At 36.1% G+C, this 27,172-nt stretch overlaps 1 protein-coding gene across 1 annotated transcript in view; it reads left to right on the top strand.

The window, feature by feature from the left end:
* LAMA2 (laminin subunit alpha 2) overlaps positions 1-27,172 on the top strand; it is a gene marked incomplete at its 5' end in the record, with an annotated part of 457,095 nt that overhangs the window by 358,129 nt on the left and 71,794 nt on the right. The window contains 4 exons of the mRNA XM_012554936.2: positions 17,163-17,279; positions 19,631-19,813; positions 21,576-21,581; positions 24,257-24,411. Of these exons, the coding sequence (XP_012410390.1) occupies positions 17,163-17,279; positions 19,631-19,813; positions 21,576-21,581; positions 24,257-24,411 (461 nt within the window). The remainder of the gene's footprint in view (positions 1-17,162; positions 17,280-19,630; positions 19,814-21,575; positions 21,582-24,256; positions 24,412-27,172) is intronic.

Raw genomic sequence — 27,172 nt, 5'->3', positions numbered from 1 at the left:
CACATCCAACCTGTCTCCAATCCTGCCAAACCTTTTTCTCCTTTAATTTTTCAGATCTGTCCTTTTTGTTTACCCAGTCAACGTTATGGCCACATAGCTGATCTACTATTCTATCATAAACATAGATTGTAGCAAACTCCAAGCTTTCCTTCTCTTATCCTTATTCACAACAACCAGAACGATCTTCCACCAAAATTTGCCCTTGCATCAGAATATAAACTGGGTTCCCAACTCCAGGACTGCTGCATATGATGTACAGATTGGGCATAGCACAACCCTAGTGGACATCATTTACACTGATGTCATTGTAGATTTGTGTATTTGTTGTAAAAGTTTTTCAGCAGATAGTAGTAAACTGTCTTGAGGAATTGACGAAATTTTCTAATTTGCACCACGGCACTACATATTTGACTGAGGGCACATTACTGTATAAAATCTAAACACTTACATTGATCCATAGGCCAAAGGTCCGTCATGAATTCTCTCCCGCACAGTGAGCTGCACACAACTCCTGCTCCAGACCTGCACACTCTCCTCTCCACACTAATCCTCTACCATCCTCTGCTATAACCACCCACCACTTATGGTATCCCCTATCTGAAAGGCCCATGCTTCTCCTTTTTATTAATCCATGCCTTTGTAAAAGCTAGCTTAAAATTAGATTTCTCAATTAACCACACTTTATTCACATTTTTACCATACATTATTTTAAAACAATTTTGTAAATGTAAATACATATACTGAATTGTTTGACATTGAATTATGCAGTTCTTGTTGGCATACGACTTTGTAATTGTTCTCAAAACTCCTATAACTCTATATCTCTACTAAGTTATAAACTCTCCAAGGACAAGTACTGTATTTTCTAATTCTTCTATATCTCTCCATCAACCTAATAGGAGTTTTCTAAATTTGTCAGCTAGTGCTTTGTAAATAACCTGAAAATATATAAATATTAACATGTATATGTGTCCAATTTTCCTGCCTAATTTTGGGAGACCCAGGTCTCATAAGCAACAAAGAATAGTACATTAGATTGAAAGGAAATTTTGTCTCCAAAGAAGTCAAGAACTAGACTAAGATTGTGATAGGAAATCCATTTGATATTTTCTTCTTTGTTCAGGAAATAAACTTTGGAATAGGGATACTTAAGAAAGCAGCAGTTCCAATCTAATTCTCTTGTAGGGAAGCCATCAGAAACCTTGCCATTGACTTCTCTGATTATGACAACTGATAAACTGATGGACAGCTTATCAAATGCAAATTTTAGAAGGTTATTCAATTGATTCCATGTATCTGAGGGATCATATAATCATATATCATATATAATCATAAAATTATATGATTACACAAATACTTTGAGAGACAGAGTAGCAGCGGTAGGGGTCTGGGGACCATGCTTTCAGGGGACATCTAGGTCAATTGGCCTAACAAAGCTTATTATGAAAATGTTCTGCATCCTACTTTGGTGAGTGGCACCTGGGGTCTTAAAAGCTTGCAAGCGACCATCTAAGATGCATCAATTGCTCCCAACCACCTGGAGTACAGGAGAATGAAGAACACCAAAGACACAAGGAAAGTAGTAGCCCAAGAGACAGAAAGGGCCACAAAAACCAGAGACTTCATCAGCCTGAGACCAGAAGAACTAGATGGTGCCCGGCTACCACCAATGATCGCCCTGACAGAGAACACAACGGAGAGTCCCAGATGGAGCAGCAGAAAGATAGGGTGCAGAACTCAAATTCTAGTAAGACGACCAGACTTAATGGTCTGACTGAGACTGGAGGTACTCGGCAAAGCATGGCCCCTGGATTCTCTATCAGCCCAGAACTGAAACAATTTCCAAGGCCAACTCTTCAGACAGGGATTGGACTGGACTGTGGAACATAAAGTGATACTCGTGAAGAGTTGTGCCTCTTAGTCAAGTAGATACAAGAGACCAAAGGGGCAGCTTCTGTCCAGAGGTGAGATGGGAAGGCAGAGAGAGTTAGGAGCTGGTTGAATGGACATGGGGAATCAGGGGCGGAAAGGAGGAGTGTGCTGTCACAGAATGGGGTGAACAATTAGGGTCACATAACAATGTATGTATAAAATTTTGTATGGGAGACTAATTTAAATGTAAACTTCATTTAAACTACAACAGTAAAAAAAATTATATGATTACATAAAATATACTTTTAATAAATTAATATATATATGATGTGCAAGGTGTTGATAAAAAGAGGCTCAATCAGTATCAGCTTGGAAAGTCACTTGACCTCCTGGGTTGACTAATACCAATGTGATTAATACATCCTTCTCTCTACTAAAATTATCTTCTAAGAAGCTGGATGGAAAAAAAATTGAAATATTGAATATGTATTCATTAATTTACTAAAAGTAAGGAGCGCTGGTGGCACAGTGGGTAAAGCGATTGACTGCTAATAGAAAGATTGGCAGTTTGAAAGCACCAGTGGCTCCATGGGAGAAACATGTGGCAGTCTGCTTCCGTTGAGATTTACAACCTCGGAAACCCTATGGGGTCACTGTGAGTCGAAATCGACACTATAGCAGTGGGTTTGGTTTGGTTTTTGAGTAAGATTATGCTATGCAGATTATGTTAAAACTTCCAAGATGAGTATATTGTGGATTTTGTATTGGCTTTCTTATCCCACATTTCAAATTGGAATTTTAAAGTCATTGATAATTATGGTTTAAAACATTCTCAGAGGAATTAATAAAAAAGATATATCAAAAGATGTGTAATCATAATACACAACTTGGCTTGACAGCAGACAATGATTGTATAATGATGTAAACAGTGAACAAGGGCAATGTAGAATGTTTACACCAGTTTAACTTAAGAGTCAATTATATTGAAAGGAGGGGGTAAATGAATAGGCGTATAAGAAAACTAAATCTTCTCCAATTATAACAATGACATCAGTGGATAATTTATCATTTTAAAACGTCAATAAACAGAAGCTTAAACATATTTTAGACATATAGGAAGATATATTCCAGCAGGAGCAGACACAAGGTTAGTGCCTTTAGGGAGGAGCAAGTTTTAAAGGAACTGAAACAGCAGGGTACCACTTTTATTGAAAGTCTTTTGAACTTTAAAGCTTTCTGCATTGTTTTGCTAAAATTGCTTAATATTAAATAAATAAATAAATACTCCTAGAGTCAGAAAATTCCATCCATTTGATTTCTGCTGTTTCAATTACTTAAGAGCAGTCACTGAGGCAACTGAGGAGACAAAACTGGATTTCTGCATGGAGAACCAGCCTACCAGTTGCCTTCAAGCCAATTCCAACTTAGGACAACCTCTTGTGTGTTAGAGTAGACCTGTACTACACAGGGTTTTCAATGACTCATTTTACAAAAGTAAATCACCAGACCCTTCTTCTGTGGCACCTCTGGGTAGACTCAAACTGCCAATCTTTCAGTTTGCAGCTGAGTGCTTAACCATTTACATGGAGAGGACCCCCTAAATAGCAAGCTAAGGACCCTAAGCAATTTATATATATATCGTATTTCTCCCTCACAGCTTCCTTATGTGGTAGGCATCATTATCCCCACTTCAGAGATGAGAAAAATGAGGTTCAGAGAGGTTAAATGACCGGTCAAAGCCTGACAGCAGGTACAGAGCGGAGTCAGCAGTTCAGCCCAAGTCAATCTAGTTCTAGAGCTGATGCTTTTAACCACCCTGGACGGGAAATTTGGGCTTCTGACATAGGTCAGAAGGTGGCACATTATTGCCCATGATCCTAATAAATGTTTGATAAACGAATGAGTGAATGGATGAATACCTGAAAGTAGCAGGGGATCACCCATTACAAGGAAGTTGAAAATCAGTTTTCACAAAATGACCTCATGTAGATCCCATACCTATCCCAAACTTCTTGCTTCAGGTTAAAACATTTCAGGGATTAACCTGTCATCTAACTCTGAGGGACCCTTTAGAACCAAAGATGAAATACATTTGTAGGAAATAAAAGTTATGTGGCTTAAGTAATTTTTTTCTACCAAGAAATCTTAAAGAGGGGATTTCTTTCATCTTCTTGGAAAAGGAGCAAATTAGAAGTGATAATGAGCCTGTAGAAGTGGTAGTTCATAATAAGACAAATGTCATGATAATGAAAAATTTCATTGCAAAATGTTATCTGGGTGATAATTTGGTAGTTGATTCCACTTAACCAGATCCCTTCAAAATTAATACAAGTTTGGGAGAGAGTGGAGTAAGATGGTGAAGTGAGGGGACAGTCCCATTTACTCTCCCAGCAGCTAACCCACTGAACAATGAATAAAAATAAGCAGCTAATATCTCAGAACTCCAGACAGTAGCTGAAGTGTTGGAGAGTTGGAGTGAGTCCAGAAGTAAGGTAAGGGAGGTGCAGGGACAGACAAAAGATGAGAGAATCTCACCGCTAACATGTGGAGCACTCACTCATCGCAGCCATTTTGGGACAAGGGGACAAGGCTAGGCAACACCCTAAACAGGCAACACAGAAAGGGAGCTAATCTAAGGAAAATGTAGCCCAATTTTTTAAGAGCGCAGATTGGCCATGGGAGTTCACAGGCTGCACAGTTCGGGGTGGGGGTGGGGGGTGAAGGGAGACTGTGGTGTTGTGAGAGTGCTGTTGAGTCTGGCTGACACCTGAGATGGATGGACACTAGGACTGGAAGGAACTACAAGGGCAACAGGGCAAGGGGAATATTTCACAAGGCTCCCTGCCCACAGCAGGACACTGTGGGAGAGCCAGTACAGGGACACTCATGAGGGAAAAAACAGACAGCCCCCAACCTTTGCCACAGGAAATTCGAGCCCCACCACTTACTTCACCATCTGCAGTCAGCTAAACCAATCCCCCACCCACGATGCATATTGAATTCCAGAGATCAAGCATCCATAACCCCTGAATAAGCACAGACAAAAAAAAAAAAAAAAACCTAAGGATAAGAGTGCCCTTCAGTTGTTCTCAAGAGAAGATACTGGGCCCACTGCTGCTGGGTTGATTCTGACTCCTAGAGACCCTATGGGGCAGTGTGGAGCTGCCTCATGGGGTTACCAGGGTTGTGAACCTTTGTGCATCTTTCTCCCACAGAGCAGCTGGTCAGTGTGGGCCCTGGCTTTTTGGTTGGCCGACAGGCACTTGGCCACTGTGCCACCAGGGCACCCAATCAGAAAATTTTCCCACAAAAACCAGAATACAAAATTTAAACTTAAAAAAACAAACAACAATAATTCTAACTCACAAAAAAAAAGACCAGATTTACTGGCCTAAAGGAGACTGGAGAAACCCTGAGAGTATGGCCCCCAGACACCCTTTTAGCTCAGTGGTGAAGTTATCTCCGAGGTTCACGGTTCAGCCTGGGAGTGGACAGCCCCGTAAAACCAAATGAGACTAACGAGGTACAGGAGTCCAGTGACAAGGGCCAGAAAGCAGAAGAGGACAAGGAAGCTGGTGATAGGGAACCCAAGGTTGAGTAAGGATATTGTTGATGTGTCGTGAGATTGTTAACCATTATCATAGGGCAACATTTATAGTAACTGTTAAATGAGAAACTATTTTGTTCTGTAAGCCTTCATCTTAAGTGAGAATAACAGCACAATTCAAAGAGCATAGTCAGTGTCACTGAACTGTGCATGTAGAAATTTTTGAAATGGTGTATCTTTGGCTCTGTGTATTTTCACCAAAAAAAAAAAAAGAGGTTGAGAAGTTAGAGGGTTGATATGTTGTGGAGTTGTTAACCAATGTTATAAAACAACATGTGTACTTCTGTTTCATGAGAAACTATTTGTTCTGTAAGCCTTCACCTGAAGTACAATAAAAATAAAAAAAACAACAACAACAACAAAAAAAAAAGTAAGAGAAGAAAGACCAATCAAAAGCAAAACATGAAGAAGAGGAAATTTCTCCCATGGAAGGCAGACTAACAGAACAAATTGAAAATTTTCAGACTATAGTGGTAAATATGCTTAAAGAAAGCAAAAATCACACAGAAAATGAACTAGCAGAGGTCAGGAAACAAATGGACAAACAAAATGAGAGACTCGACAAGGAACTACTGGAACTTAAGAATAAAGCAACTAAATTAGAGAAACACTCAATAGAGTCGAAGAGACAGGACATAGAGTAAATGAACTAGAAGACAAAATAACTGAACTTATCAAGTCTCAAGAGAAACAGAAGAAAAGTGAACAAATCCAAATGGAAATATGAGATTCAATTAAGAAATCTAACATTAGGATGATTGGAATCCCAGAGCACCATGACAACAATAAAGGCATAGAAACCATTTTCCAAGAGATAATCAGAGAGAATTTCTCAGACCTGAACAGAGAACCACGCCTGCAAATACAGGAAGCTACCTGGGCCCCAATTATAAGAAAAACAAAAATATCAACTCTGCACCATACCCTAATAAAATTCTTGAAAACCAAAGACAAGGAGAGAATTCTGAAAGCAGCAAGAGAAAAATGCATATAACATACCAAGGGCCTTTCATAAGAATCAGTGTAAATTTCTCCTCAGAAACTCTAGAGGCAAGAAGACAATGGAGCAACATATATAAAATGCTGAATGAAAACTATTGCCAACCAAGAATTCATTACTCAGCAAAGTTGTCATTCAAAACTGAGGGGGGAAATCAAGACAGAAGCTCTGGAAATTTGCCGCTACCAGAACAACTTTGTAAGTATCACTCAAGGGAGTATTCCAAATGGAAAGGCAAGAGCATTAAATAAATACTTGTATCTATATACAGGAAAAAATACATAAATAAAATAAGACAGAGAGAGTGAGATCTCCAAAAAATGCAACAACACAGGCAATCATAAGGACCAAGTATATGATATTTTCAGGGAATAAACTCAATAATTAAATCCTGTAAACAATACAACATCAAGTTTGTAAGAAATAAGTACAAAGTAAACTTATCAAATATAGCTTGTATATTGATGTTAATGGAGACACATCGACATAAATAGGGGAGGGAGGAGCATATCAGGAATAGATTTATTATGCTAAGGTTGTATGTTAACTGTTGTTCACATGTTAAATATGATTGCAATTTTAAGTTGTGTAAAGTAATTTATGTGGTAACCACTAAGAAATCACCAAGAAAACACATTCTGGAGAAGGAAGAAAGCAAAAAGTTTCATCATAAGAAAGCAGCCAAATACAAACAAAAACAGAAGAATTAGAATTACAAAACAAAGAAGATACAAAACACTCAAAAAACAAATAACAGAATGAGTGAGGCAGACACTTTGTTTTCAGTAATAACCTTAAATGCAAATGGTCTGAACACCCCATGCAAAAGGCAGAGAGTGGCAGAATGGACAGAAAAACATGATCCATTCCTTTGCCGTCTACAAGAAACAGACCTTAGACATAAGGACACAAACAGACTGAAAATAAAAGAATGGACAAAAATATTCCATTCAACCAGTAAAAAAAAAAAAACAGTAGAGGTGGCCATACTGGTATCAGATAAAGTAGACATTAAATCAAATTCTATTACAAGAGATAAGAAAGACAGACATTACATTATAATAAAAAGATAAACCTTTCAAGAAGACATAACAATTATAAATATATATGCACCTAAGAGCAATGGTCCAAAATACGTAAAACAAATACTGACTACTGTGAAAGGAAAAGTAGACAACTTCACAATAATAGTAGGGAACTCCAACACACCACTTTCAGTTATGGATAGAATATCTAAAAAGAAGATCAGTAAGGTCATTGAGAACTTAAACCATAAGCCAATTGGACGTAACAGACATGTATAGAACACTCCATCCATCATCAGAACAATCAACATTCTTCTCCAGTGCACATGTATCATTTTCCAGAAGAGACCATCTGCTAGAACACAAAAACACAAAACAAGTACCAACAAATTTAAAAAGATTGAAATCATACAAGTCATCTTCTCTGATCGTAATGGTATGATGCTAGAAATCAACAACAGGAAAAATAAGGAAAAAAATAAATACATAGAAACTAAATAATACACTACTAAAAAACTATTGAATCATAGAAGAAATCAAAAGTTGAATTAAAAATTCCTTGAATCAAACGAAAATGAAAATACAACATATCAAAATCTTTGGGATGCAGTAAAAGCAGTACTCAGAGGGGAATTCATAGCAATAAATGCCTACATTAAAAAAGAAGAAAGATACAAAATCATTAACTTAAACTGACAACTTGAACAAATAGAAAAGCAAGAGCAAAAGAAGCCAAAAGCTACTAGAAAAAAGGAAATAATAAAGATCAGGGCTGAAATAAATAAAATAGAAAAACAATAGAAAGAATCAGCAAAGCCAGAAGTTGGTTCTTTAAAAGGATCAATAAAATATGTAAACCACTAGCTAGATTGAGGAAAAAAAAAAAAAAAAGAACAAGCAAATAACTAAATTAAGAAATGAAATTGGTGACATTACAACTGATCCAACAGAGATAAAGAAGATAATAACAGATTACTATGAAAAATTGTACTCCAACAAATTTGAAAACCTAGATGAAATTGACAAATTCCTTGAAACACAGTACCTACCCAGACTAACACAACAGAGGTAAAAAATTTAAACAGACCCATTACAAAAGAAGAGATTGAAGATTTCATCAAAAACTGCCTACAAAAAAAAAAGCTCAGGACCAGATGACTACACTGGAGAATTTTACCAAACATGCAGAAAAAATTTTATACCAATCCTACTGAATCTCTTCAAAAACATAGAAGAGGAAGAAACACTACTGAACTCCTTCTGTGAAGCCAGCATAACCCAAACCAGGCAAAGACACCACAAAAAATAAAATAAAATAAATTTAAAAAGAAAATTACAGACCAATATCCCTTATGAACATCAATGTAAAAATTTTCAACAAAATTCTAGCCAACTGACTTCAGCAACATATCAAAAAAATCATACACCATGATCAAATGGGATTTGTACCAGGGTTACAAGGGTGTTCATCATAAGAAAATTGGTCAGTGTAATCCACCACTTATTATAACATAGATGAACCTGGAGGACATAAAGCTAACTGAAATAACTCAGCATACAAGGACAATTATTGCATGATCCCTCTTTATAAGAAGATAAGACAAGAATAGATATATATAGAGAGAGACCGGTGTTCATTGGTATTTACCAGGGAAAAGGGGTGGGGGAGGAAAGTACACTTTAGATTGTAGAGACATGTAATTTTTGGTGATAGGAAAATTGACACCGACTATGGATGTGGTGAACACAGCACAAACAAAATAAAATCGAGTATTTGAGCACATATGGATGGGTATAGGCATATTGGTATACTGGTAGGTACAGGTCTGTATATAGGTGACAACAGAGAGAAGTATCTATAGGTATGTGAAAATACAAATATGTGGGTGTGGGCACATATATTCATTGAAGATACAAATACAGACACTCCACAGATATAACCAAATATCTGCCAAGATTGGGTTTCTGAGTTTGAAAGCTTAGGACTGTAGTCTCATGGGACAACTCAGTCATTTGGCGTAATACAGTTCACAAAAATCATGTTCTGCATCCTAGTGAAGTGAGTAGCGTTTAGGGTCTTAAAAGCTTGTGAGCGGCCATCTGAGACACAGCTACTTACCAGAAGCAAAATTGTAAGAAGTTAACCAAAAGCTCAAAAAGGAAACAAGTCTACACAATCCACAACTTCATCTACCTTGAGACCGGAAGAATTAGATGGTGCCCAGCTACCACCACAGATCATTCTGACGGGGGTCAAAATTGATGGTCCCAGATAAAATGAGAGAAAAATGTGGAACAGAACTCAAATTCTTAAAATGAAAATAAGCCAGACAAACTGGAACAGTAGAGAACACAGGACTTCCTGAGACTATCGCCCTTAGACACCCTTTAAACCTAGAACCAAGCCTATCCCTTGAGATCACCTTTTTGTAAAATAGCAGAGTGACACACAGAATAAAGGATATTACCTGTAAGATCAGTGCACTACTGAAAAACCATCTGTATGAGACCAAAAAGTCAACAATTACCCAAAAGCAAAGATGAGAAGATAAGGAGGCAGGGAAACTGGAAACGGAACAAACAACACAGTTAAAGAGAATGTTGACACATTGTGATAAATGTAACTAATATCACTGAACAATTTGTTTGGAATTTGTCAAAAAGGAACCTAACTTGCTGTGTAAACTTTCACCAAAAACTCAATAAAACATTATTTTAAAAAAATTAATATTAGTTCTACAAATTTCAGCCTTGAAAATTGGAAGTTCTCTCGGGCATTTATTTGTGCTTTGTTTGCACTAAGGAAAAGTAAAAAATTTCATTTGAGGAACTTAATTAGGTGAAGCTTGACTAGTCAAATTCAACATTTTCAGGAAGACTCAAACATTAAAATTTATAAAAATGATTCTGATATTGAGTTGAAAAGTGAGACATATATATATACATGTATATATATACATTATATATGCTTCAAAAATATAAAAGAGAAATTAAAAATTTAGGTTCAGGGCCAAGATGTATAAGCAAAGGAAAAAACAAGTCATAAATAATATTATTTGAAGCTGATAAAGCATACCAGGGCAATTATGAAACCGACGTGAATGCATTACCATTTATTAAGTGCCTATAGTAAACCCCTACCACCCATCTGCCAGTTTGTCATACTGGCAGATACTCAGTTTGGCTTGAGTGTTGCTGTGATGCTGAAAGCTATGCCACCAGTATTTCAAATACCAGGGGTCACCCATGATGGACAGGTTTCAGAAGCTTCCAGATTAAGACAGACTAAGAAGAAAGGCCTGATGATCTACTTCCAAAAATTAGCCAGTAGAAACCTTATTGTCCAATTCTCTTACTTTGGACACATCATCAGGAAGGATCAATTTCTGGAAGCAGACATCTTGTTTGGTGAAGTAGAGGGTCACTGAGGACAAGGGAGACCCTGAGTAAAATGGATTGGCCCAGTGATCGCAAGGATGGACTCGAACATGCCAGCAATCATGAGGATGACCTAGAACTGGACAACTTTTTTTTGTTGTACATAAATAAGAATTTCATTGTACTTGGATCTGCAGTCAACGCCCATGGAAGCAGCAGTCAAGAAGTGAAACAACGCATTGTATTGGGCAAATCTGCTTTGAAAGAGCTCTTTAAAGTGTTGAAAAGCAAAAATGTCACTTTGAGGACTAAGGTGTGCCTGACCCAAGCCATGGTGTTTTCAATTGCCTCATATGCATGTGAAATCTGGACAATGAATAAGGAAGACCGAAGAATTGATGCCTTTGAACTATGGTGCTGGCCAGGAATATTGAACACACCACAGACTGCCAGAAGAACAAACCAATCTGTCTTAGAAGAAGTACATCCATAATGCTCTTTGGAGGCAAGGATGGTGAGATTTACATGTTATCAGGAGGGACTAGTTGCTGGAGAAGGACATCATGCTTGGTAAAGTGGAGGGTCAGCGAAAGAGAGAAAGACCCTCGATGAGGGATTGACACAGTGACTGCAACAATGGGCTCAAGCATGACAACAATTATGAGGATGGCACGGGACCAGGCAGGGTTTCGTCCAGTTGTGCTTGGGGTCGCTATGAGTAGGAACTGACTCCACAGCACATAACAACAACACATAAATAAGGTTGGCATGATTCATAGTCAACTCAACGGTAGCTGTCTATCTAGCTATCTATGGTAAAATCAGTATTTTTCATATATCCTTTGATTTATTTCTCATAACAGCCATAGTTATCATCTTCATTTACACATAGAAGGTCAGAAATGACATTGAAACCCACATCTAACTCTAAATCCTATACTGGTTTAATTGCACAACACTATTTTTTTAGTGACTAGAATTTTGAAAAAGACATTGCCGTATTTTTTTGCAAATAATGTGCCCACGTATATAACGTGTGGAAATGATGAAATTAAGTTAAACAGTTCTAGCATAGTGCACCATGCATATACTGAGCATCTCTTATGACATTTCCAGAAGTGAATTTCGACCTCATTCACCCATCCTCCCATATTACAGGTAAATCATATCATTCTGTTCATTTTCTTTTGTTCTGTTCATTTCATTTAATCTCCTGCTTATGCACATAAAAATAGTCTAAAAATGTTACTTTTGATCATAATTGTGTTTCAGTTTAAGATTAATGAAAGCAATAAAATATAAACAACATCTTGTTCTTTTAATTTTAGGCCTAAGGTCATTCTTACTTACTAATTTGTAGTTCTTCATGCGTTCATACTCTTTGGTTTCAACAGGGCGTGACACTGCTCCATTCACAAGAATAACGATGATATTTTATCAGGAAATTACAAAAATTAAATTTTGTACATCACTTTTGAACTACTGGTAAATCCTTTTGGCTTAAATTTCAAGTAATATAAAATCAATACCAAACTTAAGTGAAGTTTCCATGTGATCAGAAATAGAAATTGAGGTCAGCAACATGTAGAAAATATTAGCATAGCATGCTTACAAAAACAATGTGCAGAGGGATTGCGAGGTTGGCAAAAAAGAAGTATGCATGTGTTATTTTTAAAAAATATGTTATTAATGATCAAAGAAATGACTTTGATCTTGGAATCTTACGTAGCATACATCAATGTTACCAGCTCTAATTTAACTAAACTCTAATTCATATATGAGTTTCAGAAGCATGGCAAACAAAAGTTTTTTATTAATGGAAGTAACTTAGAATTCTGTGTAGTGATTTGCATTTTGGATATGTCTATCTTGTACAGTTTTAATGGATGTGTGGCAAAGAGAAATTATATTAAGTCAAAAGTGTTCAGAGTCTGTACTTGTTACTCTCTTTCTTCCCTCCCTCACCTTAGGAGCCCTGTCTTTGCCAAACCCATTCTTAGATATTTGTCTTCTAGTGAATGAGGAGACTATGAGAAAGGGAGAGCCAGAACCAGAGAGATTGTATGTGCTTATGTGTGTGTGAGAGAGAGAGACGTTTGAGGTTTGCTGGATATGATATTTAGAGAAAAGGAGAAGAAAATGACTTGGCTATTGGGCATGAGAACTGAATAAATAAGGAAAGGAAATCCTACAAAATGATAGTATGGATTATAAATTGGACACTTTACTTGTTGTTGTTAGGTGCCATTGAGTTGGTTCTGACTCATAGGGATGTACAACAGAATGAAATACTGCCCAGTCCTGCACTATCCTCACAATCCTTGTTATGCTTGAGCCCATTGTTGCAGCCACTATGTCAATCCATCTTGTTGAGGGTCTTCCTCTTTTTCAATAACCCTCTGCCTTACCAAGCATGATGTCCTTCTCCAGGGAATGATCCCTCCTAGTAACATGTCCAAAGTATGCGAGACGTAGTCTCGCCATCTTTGCTTCCAAGCAACATTCTGGTTGCACTTCTTCCAAGACAGATTTGTTGGTTCTTTTTGCAGTCCGTTGTATAGTCAATAATCTTCGCCAGTACCACAGTTCAAAGGCATCAATTCTTCTTCGGTCTTCCTTATTCATCATCCAGCTTTCGCTTGCATATTAGGTGATTGAAAATACCATGGCTTTACTTATTCCCCCAAAATTACAAGAATTGAGTTGGATTTTCTCCTATCAGTAATTCTGTTTCTTTGCTTATGTTGCAACTCAAACTGGACCACACGCATTCTTCCTTACATTTTGGTTATATATATATATCCTATGCCTCATATGATTTTTAATTTCAAACGAACCTTAGTATGATTATTTTTCTAGGTTTTCATTGTTATTTCATTTCAAGGTTTTCCTTTAAAGATCTGCAATTCTTTTTGCACAGCTTCTACTCATCTAATTCTATTGCCAAAGCTATAAACTTTTAGACTGAGTTTGACAAGTTCCAGAAATTACTTGAGGAAAAAAAAAAAAAAAAGATCAGAGTGTAAGAAAAGGATACATTAGGAAGGAATTAGAGTCAAGTGGATAAAATGTAGGAATAGGAATGGAGTCAGAGTATACACATTTTGACATTCTAGTACAGAAAGCAGAGGATCAAAATTACTGCTTTGGACTTGAGGGACAGCACTAAAAATTCTCTTCAGGTCAGTCTTTCTACTGAATAATTGGCCTGATTGTTCAGCCAGTATTTCCTATCAGAATGCAGGAAATAGTATAAACCCAGTGATGCCCTTTAATGATTTTTTCCACTGTATGTGAATATCTTGCTTGCCAGAACATTTTAAATGCTTCATTATTTTAAAAATCAAATTCAATCAAGAAGCTAAGAAATAAAATTTGCACAGTTTCATTTCCTTAATTGAGGAATACTTCCAAGTTAATGTCAAAAGACCAACCCTTTAACTATAACTATTCTCAAGGAATTCATATAGATATCACAGTCATACTCAGACTGGCTTTATTTCAGAAAGTAAACTTGTGATAAAGTATCCAAAGATTGTATTTTAGTACAAACGGTGAAAATAAAAGAAGTTTTAAAGGAAAAGTGAAAAGTGATTGACAGAGGAGAAAATCTAATTACTTGAAAAGTGTATTTCAAAGGGCTAGAATTGAAAAGAGAATATATTAGTCACTGAAATGGGCATCTGGATGTTTTTTGAGGCATGCTTTGCTGGAATATTTTATGCCTTGTTTTTCAATGACGTTGGGTCATGGGCTTGGAACCTAAAAGCAGACACCTTAAACAATAGTAGGTGTTTATGTTACTACTGAACTGTAGTATTACAGTGGTTAAATCAGCCTGCCTGTAATATCCTTTATATGAAATGGATGGATCATTAATTAATATGTTCAGCACTCTTTTTCACATCTAGAACACTGTTAATTAAGAATCCTCATCCTATCTTCCTTTCCCTTTCCTATTCGTCCCATATGAGAGCCAATAAAGGCAAAGATTATTCTCAGCTGCCAGTGGCCTGCACAGCTACTCCAACAAGGCAGCTGCACTGCTGTAAAAAACCACGGGCATACAATCTAATCAAGGCTGAGCTGACTCTGTTCTATGAGCAGTATTCTCTCCTGGTCTGCTTACTCTAAAAAAAAAGTTGCCATCTAGTAGATTCCAACTCACAGCCACCCTACAGGACAGAGTAGATTGTGCCATATGGTTTCCAAGGCTGTAATCTTCATGGAAGCAGACTGTCACATCTTTCTTCCTTGGAGCAGCTCATGGGTTCAAACCACCGATCTTTTGGTTACCAGGCAAGTGCTTAACCACTGCACGGCCAACCAGGGCTCCTTCTGCTTACTCTAAGTACCAAGAAAATGATGGAAAATATCAGCCTTCCCCAGTTCAGGTTGCTTACACCTATTTTTAGCTGTTTTAACTAAAAGAACAGTAATATATGCACAGAGCAAATAATTTAACCAGCACAACAAGATATAATCAAGCATAATCTCTAGAATAAGACTGCCTAGATTTGAATCCCAGCTCTGACATTTACTAATCATTTAACCTTGGGAAACTTACTTAAATTCTCTAAGCCTTAATTAACTCATTTGTAAATTGTAGGTGGCAATAGTATATACAGGGTCCCTGGGTGGCGCAAATGATTTGGAATTGGCCACTAACCAAATGTTGGCAGTTCAAATCCACCCAGAGGCAGCCTGGCAATCTACTTCTGTAAGATTTTTGTTGTTGTTGTTGTGTGCTGTTGAGTCAATTCCAACTCATAGTGACCCTATAGGACAGAGTAGAACTGCCTCATAGGGTTTCCTAGGCTGTAATTTGTATGGGAGCGGATCACCAGGTCTTTTCTCCTGAGGAGTGGCTGGTGGGTTCAAACCGCCAACCTTTTGGTTATCAGCAAGCACTTAACCATTGCACCACCACTGAAAGCTCTATGGTGTGCAGTTCTACTCTGACACACGTGGGGTCGCCATGAGTTCGATTTGACTCAATGGCAATGGGGTTTAACAATACATACATCATAAATGTTGTGGTAAGGATTAAGTGAAATAATCCACCTAAACTGATAACCCCTAAATTTGGCACATAGCACACACTCAGTAACTTGCTGACCATTGTTATCGCTAAACATTGGCCAGTCCAGTCCAGGAGGATCTAGGGCCCTGTATCTTCAAGGCTCTTGCTCAATTCTGTTCTTTACGTGGAGACTCTGACTTTTATTGATATTTTGCATTTCTGTGGAGCTAATGAAAACAATTAGTGTGCATATCTCAAGAGAGCAAATCTTATGGCATAATAAAATATTTAAAATACATTCAAGAAATGGCCTGCATTATCCAGTTAGAACAGTTAAAGATTGTTGTTGGAAGAATAAAGTTTTACATCGTTTCTTTTTTTCAATTCTACTGTTTACTAACAAAATGTAGGAAAAAGAAGACAGATGAAATCTATCTCAATCTTTCAAACTCTATTTCAGTCAAAAGTTGCAGTTTGATGCATACCTAAGTAAGACTACTAAACTTAACATTCTCAGATCAGCAGATATTTATTTTCTTTCTTCTAAGTGATCTCATAACTTTTACTCTTTATATTGTTAAACTCCCAACTTTCTAGGGAATATTACAGTATAAACTCACCTAAAATTGAGGGAATGTTAAAAATTAGAAGAAGCTGGAAAATGTGAACTTAAATTAGCTCTAGTAAACAATATTCTTGAGTATTAAAGAAAATATGCTAAATTAGTAAAAAAAAAAAAGTGTGGTAGAGTAATATGAAGCCTATCTGAAGGCAATTTGTAATGTTTTTCCATTTCTGTGATTTTTATTTGTTTCAAATGAATTTTAATAAATTGTTTTTACTGAAGTAAAAAACTAATCCAATGATCCATTTTGGCAATAAATTTTTTAAAATAAGCGAAAGTAATGGAAGTGCTGTCCAGGGGGGCATCGTTACAAACGCAAGAAAACATTGCTTCTTCTGAACTTTTATTTCTACAGAACACCATCAAATTAAGTCAGTTAAACATCAGATACCAAGAAGAAAACATAATTGTTGAATACGTTGGAGTGTAAAATGATCGTATAAAGACTTACTTTATATTATGATCTGAAGTGTATTTATGGATAAGTGCCAATAAAGTAAATGAATTAAATCAATTTCCTTGCTTTTTATTAACTTCGTAAGAAAATAACCTGAAATCGTATATCCAGACGTAAGAGATGATTAAGATTCAGTATATTGTTTTATCCTTTGTTTATTTTTTTCTGTTTGCAGAACATGATGATCATCTGAATGGCTTGACAAGCAGGTTAGAAAATGCAGATGTTAGAAACGGGGAGCTCCTGAAAGCTTTGAACGACACTTTGGGAAAGTTATCAGCCATTCCAAATGGTAAACATTCAGAACTCTGAAAACTTTGTCAGTTGACTTGAATTTCTCAAGAATGTTGTAACTTTTACTATTTTGTCTGACATTGCACTTGTACCGATGTCAGGAAATTAGATATTGGTTTTCTTATCTATTATTCTTTGTTACTTATTATAGATTTAATTGTGTCCCTGCCCAAAAAAAAATGTTGAAGTCCTAATCCCCAGTATCTGTGAACAGGACCTTGTTTGGATACAGGGTCTTTGAAAATGTTATCAGGTAACATGAGATCATACTGGAGTAGGGTGGGTCCTAATCCAATCTCAGTTGCATCCTTATAGAAGAGGATAAGAGACACAAACACAGGGACACAGAGAGAAGATGGTCAGCATGAAGAGTGAAACAACATTGGAATTATGCTGCTGCCACAAGCCAATGAACGTCTGGGGCTACCAGAAGCTGGGAGAGACAAGAAGGGATCGTCCCCTAAAACCTTCAGAGGGAGCATGGCCCTGCCCACACCCTAAATTCAGAATCCTAGTCTCAGAACTATGAGACAATAAATTTTGTTCCTTATAAGCCTCCCAGTTAGTGGTACTTTGTTACAGCAGCCCTAGGAAACTAATACAGTTATCTTAGCTGGCATCTGTAGAAATAGGTTTTAAAAAGGAATATATAGCCATCTTATTAGTATATTGTTCTTCCATATTTCAGCCTATGAAATCTTGTATTAGTGAAAAATAATTAAATCACACAGACACTGTTTTTTAAAATGTTGATATACTACAACAAAGTCCCACTTTATCACAGTACCTGCAGTAATAGGTGAGAGCCAGCTTCCTGTCAGCATATCTGTCCTGGCAAAGTTCAATTCATTAAATATTCTAGCTTTTATAAACATTAATGGTTGAGCTATGTCTGTGATATCTTTCTACTAATTAGAATTACTTAAGTTACTGCTTGGTATTAGTTCCTGAAGGCACATATTCTTTTAGGTATACTATTTTCAAATTTTACCAGCATGTTATTATAATAATGAGTTGCTAACATTTATTAGGTACTTACTCAATATATTTATATTAATTGTATGTCATCTACATATTAACCCTACAAGGTAGATGGCACTATCACCCCCACTTCATAAGTAAGAAACAGAGACACAAGATATTCAAGGCATTGTTAAAAATGGCATAAATGAGATTTAAACCCTGCAGTTTGACTGCAGAGCCTGTGGTCTTAACCACTAAGCTACACATCATAGTAGGCATCTATATATACAATATAACAATATATGTTCTGTATTTATATAGATTATGATCAAGGAGATAAATATATACATTTATACAACACAAGTTGAAATATGAAAATCTAAATGGGTTTTATATTTTTTAATATTAAAAAAAAACCTGAGTAACCATCTGGATTTTCATGTTACCTGTTCAGTAGTAATCAAGGAACTACATAGAAAATCTCCAATGCTGAAAACAAACGCATGTAACATACCCAACAAAGTCTCTTTACCCTAAAATTGAAGAACTTTCTCCCTCACCACCCTACCCCCACCACCACTGGAAGTACAGATTAAATCTTAAGCCAAGTTTTGATGAAGCTATATGGTTCATAAGGAGCCCTGGTGGCACAGTGATTAAGCACTCGGCTGCTAACCAAAAGGCAGGTGGTTCGAACCCACCAGCCACTCCACAAGAGACAGATGTGGCAGTTTGCTTCCGTGAAGATTTAAAAAAGAAGAAAAAAAAAAACCTTGCCATCAAGCTGATTCCAACTCGTAGTGACCCTATCAGACAGAGTAGAACTTCCCCATAGGGTTTTCGAGGTTGTAATCTTTATGGAAGCAGAGTGCCATATCTTTCTGCCAGAGCAGCTGGTGGGTTCTAATCACCAACCTTTTGGCTAGCAGCTGAGCACTTAACCACTGTGCTACCAGTGCTACTTCCATAAAAATTACAGCCTTGGAAACCCTATGGTACAGTTCTACTCTGCCCTATAGGGTCACTATGAGTTGGAATCAACTCCAAAACAATGGGTTTGGTTTTTATATGGCTCATGTGCTTAAATTTCTATATTGAATCTGTTCAGATGCAAATCACAATATATCCTTATACAATGTACACTTAGAATAATCACTTTGCTATTTTCAGAGCTGATCAGGTATTCATAGTAAAGACCCTCGAGAAAATTAAATCTCGCTAAAAATTTGCTTCATCTCCTACAACTGAATGAGACAGAGTTCAGCCTTTCCTCTTTGTAAATGTGTCTCTGAGGTCAGCCAGTCGCAGCCCTGCTTTGACGAGCAGGGATTAAGCCACTAACCCCAGACCCTTTGTTTTGTTTCTCATATGCTGTTCAACTGACAGATACAGCTGCAAAACTGCAAGCTGCTAAGGACAAAGCAAGACAAGCCAACGACACAGCAAAAGATGTCCTGGCACAGATTAAAGACCTCCACCAGAACCTCGATGGCCTGAAGAAAAATTACAATAAACTAGCAGACAGCGTAGCCGAAACAAACGCTGTGATAAAAGAGCCTTCCAAGAACAGTAAGGTCACTTTTTCACTTTGACTATGTCATTTCTTTCTTCACACTAAAAAAGTATTCTAGTCGTAAATGGTAGTGCTGGAGAAGACCCTCTCACTGGTATAGTCTGTCTTCCTTGTTTCGTGGACTGAGCTCAGGAACGGAGTGTCCGCAGATCCGGCGCTACAATCCAAGTCTCCTAGCTTACACCAGTGCATTTTGTACCTAAATATTGTTCCATCTAAGGAAAATTAGGAATCCTTAAGGCCTGCATGATATTTGGTATAGGGATGCCAAACAGTTTTTAATTCTTGAATATACAATTGTACTTGGGGAAAATATATCCTTAGAGTTTGTGAAGTTTCATGGCACATAGAGGCTAAGGCCTATTGAAACAGGGTATTAAAAGGGTGGTGATGTTGTTGGATGCCATTGAGTCGGTTCCGACTCATAGGGACTCTGTATGACAAAGTATAGCTGCCCCATAGTGTTTCCCAGGCTGTAATCTTTACAGGGGCAGATCACTAAGTCTTCTCTACCGTGGAGCGGCTGGTAGATTTGAACCTCCGACCTTTCGGTTAGCAGCCTAGAGTTTAACCATTGCATCACCAGGCCTCCTTTCATTAAAAGGGGTAGCAACTTGAAATGCATTAAAATTTTTTAAATATTGATGCTTTATTATACAGGTTTCTGTCATTTAACATTTCCAGGAAATAAAAATGATATTTCTTCACGTTTTATTGTATTACATAAACTCATAGTGATTTAATGAAGATTTATTGAAAATAAGTTCTGAGAAAATGTGGGAGAACTTAATATAATGATAATTCTAATCATTATTTAAATGTAGTAGATAACAAATGATAAAACGTTATCTTTATATATTATTTCACCAAAGGAGGCACTTGATTTTTTGTTCTTGTCACTCTCAAGAAACTATCTGTCTTTATATATCAACATTTTAATTGAGTATCAGAATATTTGTAGAATACAATAACAAAAATATCATTACTATTGACATTACAAGCTATGAATTCAGATGTTGTTTGACCGGGAAGCGGAGTCTGATTTCAGCACCTTAGACTCAAATCAAATGATAAGAATGCTATGAAATAATAAATACTATTAGCATGACTCCTTCAAGAGCATGGAAGAATGCAGATACATATAATATGCATGTCAGAGCTGGGCATAGGAAGAATTCAGTCCCTTGACATTTCTTCAAGGAAGAAGAAGGATGTTTGGGTTTTTGTTTTCCCATATGTAAAGTCTGAGTTTTCCCCCACAGGTCAAAGATTCCATTAGAATAATTCATTCTGATGCATGCCAAATCGCAGTATTCCCCCCCCACCAAATTAATGGAAATACATTTTTGATGTAAATATCACTGTCTCTTTTACTTATTTTATACTTTAAGATATCATGTCAATCAACTTTCGGTTGATTATCAACTGATAGTGGCCTTTCATAATATGTTTGACTGCACCCTCTATCAAGACAAATAATTATTTGTAAATATTAATTAAATTCAATCTGTTTTCTGTCTTATTAGAACATTATAATAATGTTCTTTGAATTTAAGCAATGCATTGCTAAGTGACATATTTTTCTACACCTTCATTTGATAACATTTGTTTGTCTTAAAATTGGGTGCCATTGTAATCAGTACCTATTGTGAAAAGTACTATTTTTGACAACCACTAATTTATAATATCTATTTTAAAAAACTCCTCATTAATTTTCTAATTTCTTTTTGTTTTATTTCCTTATGAAATTACCTGCAGAAATCAGTATGTATATGTTTACTTGCATACTTTTTAGTAATTTTTATGCTTGATTACCTATTGCAAAAAGCTTTAGCTTTGCATGTTACCATGTTTTGATATTGCTTTAAACATTATATAGCTATTCTTCCCAGTGTCACAGTATTAATGCTTAGATATATAAAATGAATTTTTCTGTAGAAAGAAGGTAGTGTATGGATGCATTTGATATAAAATGTTTTCAATTTTGTTATGAAAATTAGTGAAATATCTGTATGATACTCACATAAAAGTGGACAACTAAATTCCTCCACACATGTAATTAATATATTTCTGATAACTCAAACTCAGAAATGTAGTTCTTGAAGTTCATACCACTTACCTCTTTGCTGCCAAACTAAAACAGATCAGGTCTAGGGGTATTGCCCCCACCCCCAGAAGCCCATGTTTACCCCTTCCTTATATGGAATTATTCTCATGTCTAGAGACTTTTAATTGGAGAATAACAAAATAAAGTTAGATTTTAGCAAATGTGCAACTGCTAGGATATAAAAAATTGTAAATTCACTTAAAAATTTCGTATTTTCAAGTGAATGTAAAAAATAAAACTTCAAAATATGTAGAAAATAATAATAATAAAATATATCAAAACTGGAAAAATATGGCCAAAACTGTCCTCAGAGGAAAATGAGAAAAATTACATTACTAGACAAGCATTGAAATAAACAATTTAGACAATCAACTCAATAAGTTAGAAAAAATAAAATTTGCCTAAAGAAAGACTAAATGAAAGAAAACATTAATGAATTAGAAGACAGAAAATAATAGACTTGATAAATAAATTCAAGAGGTGAATCTTTAGGAATATAAAAATAACAAAAGATTGGCAGGCTTAATCAAGAAAAATAAGCACAAATAAAGTTCAAAAGAAGATATAACTAGATAAGGAGGAAATTTAATACTTTATAAGAGAGTATAAGCTCTATGCTAATAAATTTTTAAGTCTAAAAGATATGGACAATTTTCTAGAAAAACACTGTTATCTAAATTGATCTCCAGAAGTGATTAAAAAATCTATACTACCAAATAATTATGGAAAAATTGAGCAAGTTTTTTTTAAAAAAAAACTACCCAACAAGGAAGCATAAGACTCAGTATCACAGATTAAGTATTTATCAAACATCCAGGAAGATAATTTCCATATGACTTAAATGAACTGCTCCAGAAGATATGGGAGGTGGGGAAAAGGAAGGATGACAGCCAGATTCCATTTGGAAGTATTTGAAAACTTATCGGAGCTTTAGAAGAAATGGATTTGTTACTTGCCTAAACCTATTGTCTTTGCTTAATCTTTTTATGTTTATCATGAATTTAAATTGAAATCATTTTTCCCCGATTCTAGAATGGTTTGTTGAACGTTACAGTAATACTGGAGAATTAAAACAAGGAAGAAAATGGACAAATGGTTTACTAAAAGTATACAAAACAAAGTGGCAACTGTGTTTATGTTGAAAATCTGTACAATTTTTTAACAAGATTTTTTGCCATGATAATGTGCATTTCAGGAAAAAAATACTCAGTTCTTGATCTAGCCACTCTATTAATTAGAGTTGACAATAGACCTGTGTTCTTTTTAAACACCACTAACAATATAACTTATATTTATGAGCATGACTTCAAAATACCTACTTTGAAACCTCGTTTAAAAATAATGATTTACTTACTTTGAGCACATTTGATTCATTCTTGAGGATAGTCCTCAATGGTTCAATGTCAGCCAGAGAAGAGATCATTCATGGTCTAGCAGGGCATATAACCTTGGATCGTGAGCAGTTTATCTTTTTCATCAGGGTCACAAAGACAGAAGGCAGAACAATATGTGCTTGATCAGATCATGAATGACATAGTTTGGATAAGACTGCCAGCACCTAGAGATAGAATAGTTGGCTTTCCATGTGTCAGATGCCCTCCTATGAAAAGCACATACTGAAAAATCTATGGATCAGTTATCACCTTCAAGTATTTTAGAGCTGAACTGTTTGAAATTGCCAATATTTGACCTTTTTTTGATCTACAAAAGGAGCCATTTGATATGGTTCAGGCTAATATATGGAGAAGAATAATCAACTATTCTTCAAAATGAAACTGAACTGCAGCATGAAGATTTAATTAAAGTATGACATAAGCCCCAAGTCTAAGGGTCATTGAACATTGAAATGTTTTGCACAAGATATTTTGATAGCTCCTCTAGTTAAGTGTGCAAAGAAAGACAGTGAGAAAAAGGAAGAAAATCAATTTTATGTAAGAATATTGATTTGCTTATAGTTCTGGCTTGGACAGACTACGTGATATTTTAAAGACTCAGAATTTTCTTAATTCTAAAGATTTTTTTAATTCTAAAGCTTTTTGGCTGAAGCTAGAAATTAAGCATTGAATAAAATTCATCATATTCTCTAGTTTCAGTGCTATTTCCTACCTTATCACAAAGCCAAAACGTTGCCCCTATTTCTCTAACATTTCCTCCAGCCTGCTTGAATCCTAACTAAAACATCCCCATTTTCCAACACAATCTTTGCTTCAGCAGTCATGGCCTTGCTTTGGAGTAGATGAAATTCCTTCCATTGTTTAGTAAAGCATACTGCTATTCTAATTCCTTGTGTATGTATGTCTGTGCGTGTGTATGTTGATTTTGTTCTATGCAGTTGCAGATGCAGATGCCACTGTGAAAAATTTGGAACAAGAAGCTGATCGACTAATAGATAAACTCAAACCTATCAAGGAACTTGAGGAAAACCTGAAGAAAAACATTTCTGAGATAAAAGAACTGATAAACCAAGCAAGGAAACAAGCCAATTCTGTAAGTTCTTCATATTTTCAGTATCAGTAACTGGCTGTAATTGTTGGTGTTATTTCCAATAGAAATGCCTTCCCTCAGTGTACCCTGCTGACTGATCTCTGGTTCTTTTCCTTTAACTTGAAACTATTCAGTGGGATAAAAGTTAGATTATTTCTTTCAGAAATTTCAATAGAAGGTTCATGAGAAAATAATCATCACTTACTGTTTTAAAAATGGAAATTCTGGGATATTTTGTTATTAGTTGAATAGAACAATAAAAAGAGATTTTCTAATCCTTTTATTGTGACAGCTTGATTGGCTCTCAGGCTGGGGATCTCTTGTGTGAGGCCTGTGGCTGTATCCATGCATACAAGAGCATATTTAGAGTCTTCACTGAGGGGCGTAGGGCCTATGTAGTCAATTTGCTAATTACCCACAAGCTACGAGCTGTTATGCATATTAAAAACCTTACTGTTGTACACTAAAAAGGCAAAGAGGGCCATTGTTTTTAAAATATATATGTTAAAGGATATATAGACATATACACTTTTGTCAGTGTATAAGCAAAAACCAAAAGCATTTTGGTTAAAAACAATGTAAACATTTTCCTCTTTTATCATGGAGTAGGTACAAGAAACATTTCATTTATCTAAAATTTTGCTCTTTATTAACCCAATTAGAAGATTATTAAGATAGATGCAGAACTTTCTAGAAAGTAGCATCCTAATAATGAATCAGGACAGAGATGTTAAGTGCCAGCGTGAAATTTTATATAAACGATTAAAGTCATCTTATGATGACTTTAAATATAGAAAAAAAGTAACATCAGGCTTTATGTGATGAGGTTTAAATTCAAACCTTTTTAGAAACCTAAGGCTTCTATCTCAAAACTTCCATTGACCTAACAACTTCGGAGTTAGCTAGGATGGCCAGAATTCCTTTTTTTAAAAAATCCATCAATTTAGATTTTTTTTAAATAATCGCCCAGAATATGATTCCCAGATGACAAAAAACACCCTTTCCCCGTTACACATAGCTAATACCTCTAAACACGGCCAAGGCAATAAGTTCAAGGTAAACCTTGGAAAGGGATCCATGACTGATTAAAAAAAAAAAAAATGACAAAAAGATTGGTAAAGATGATGTTTCAGAAGATCAGAATAAAAGAAGCAGCTATAAGGTCTGAGAAGGCAGACATTACACAATAATATGAGGACCAGGTAACCAGTATAACAGGTGATCATTATACACATCAGACATAAGGTAGAAAGAAACCAGGGTTTATGGTTTTATCTAAGATGTAGCCAGTGTAGAAAAAGCATCTCTGTTTAAAGTGCTCAGCTGCTCATTGGAAAGTTGTAGATTTGAGTCCACTCAGAGGTGCCTCAGAAGAAAGGCCTGGTGATCTACTTCTGAAAAATCAGCCATCGAAAACCCTATAGAGTCCAGTTCTACTCTGATACACGTTGGGTCACCATGACTGTTAATCAACTCAGTGGCAACTGGTTTTGGTATGTTTAGGGCTACCTACCGTGAAGTACCCAACATGAATGTGGCAATTCTTCTGCTCACAAAGTTTACAATCTAGTATTCAAATACCAGCAGGGTTACCCATGGCAGACAGGTTTCAGCTGAGCTTCCAGACTAAGACAGACTAGGAAGAAAGACCAGGGGATCTACTTTTGAAAAGAATTAGCCAGTGAAAACCTTATGAATAGCAGTGGAACACTGTCTGATACAGTGCCAAAAGATGAGCCCCTCAGGTTGGAAGGCACTCAAAAGATGACTGGGGAAGAGCTGGCTCCTCAAAGTAGAGTCAACCTTAATGACGTGGATGATGTCAAGATTTTGGGACCTTCATTTGCTGAGAAGAAACAGCTGCAAATATCCATTAATAATCGAAATCTGGAATGTACAAAGTATGAATCTAGGAAAATCGGAAATCATCACAAATGAAATGCAACACAGAAACATCACTATCCTAGACATTAGTGAGCTGAAATAGACTGGTATTGGCCATTTTGAATCACACAATCATATGGTCTACTATGCCAGGAATGACAACTTGAAGAGAAATGGCATTGTATTCATCCTCAAAAAGAACATTTCAAGATCTGTTCTGAAGTACAACGCTGTCAGTGATATGATAGGATAATATCCATATACCTACAAGGAAGATCAGTTAATACAACTATTATTCAAATGTACGCACCAACCACTAAGATCAAAGATGAAGAAATTGAAGATTTTTACCAACTTTCGCAGTCTGAAATTGATCGAACATGCAATCAGGATTCATTGATAATTACTGGTGATTTGGAATGCAATAGTTGGAAAATATGGCCTTGGTGATAGAAATGATGTCAGAGATCAGATGATAGAATTTTTCAAGACCAGTAACTTCTTCATCACAAATACCTTTTTTCACCAACATAAAGGCAGCTATACACATGGACCTCACTAGATGGAATACACAGGAATCAAATCGATTACGTCTGTGGAAAGAAATGATGGAAAAGCTCAATATCATCAGTCAGAACAAGGCTAGGGGCCGACTGTGGAACAGACCATTGATTGCTCATATGCAAGTTCAAGCTGAAGATGAGGAAAACTAGAACAAGTCTACAAGAGTCAAAGTACGACCCTGAGTACTTCCCACCTGAATTAAGACACCATCTCAAGAATAGATTTGACGCATTGAACACTAATGACCAAAGACCAGACGAGTTGTGGAATGACGTGAAGGACATCACACATGAAGACAGCAAGAGGTCATTAAAAA

This window comes from Trichechus manatus, unplaced genomic scaffold (assembly GCF_000243295.1).
Source record: "Trichechus manatus latirostris isolate Lorelei unplaced genomic scaffold, TriManLat1.0 scaffold00002, whole genome shotgun sequence".
NCBI classification, from domain to species: Eukaryota; Metazoa; Chordata; class Mammalia; order Sirenia; family Trichechidae; genus Trichechus; species Trichechus manatus.
Note: the sequence above shows the minus strand (reverse complement) of the source record. Positions and strands in the feature narration are given on the sequence as shown.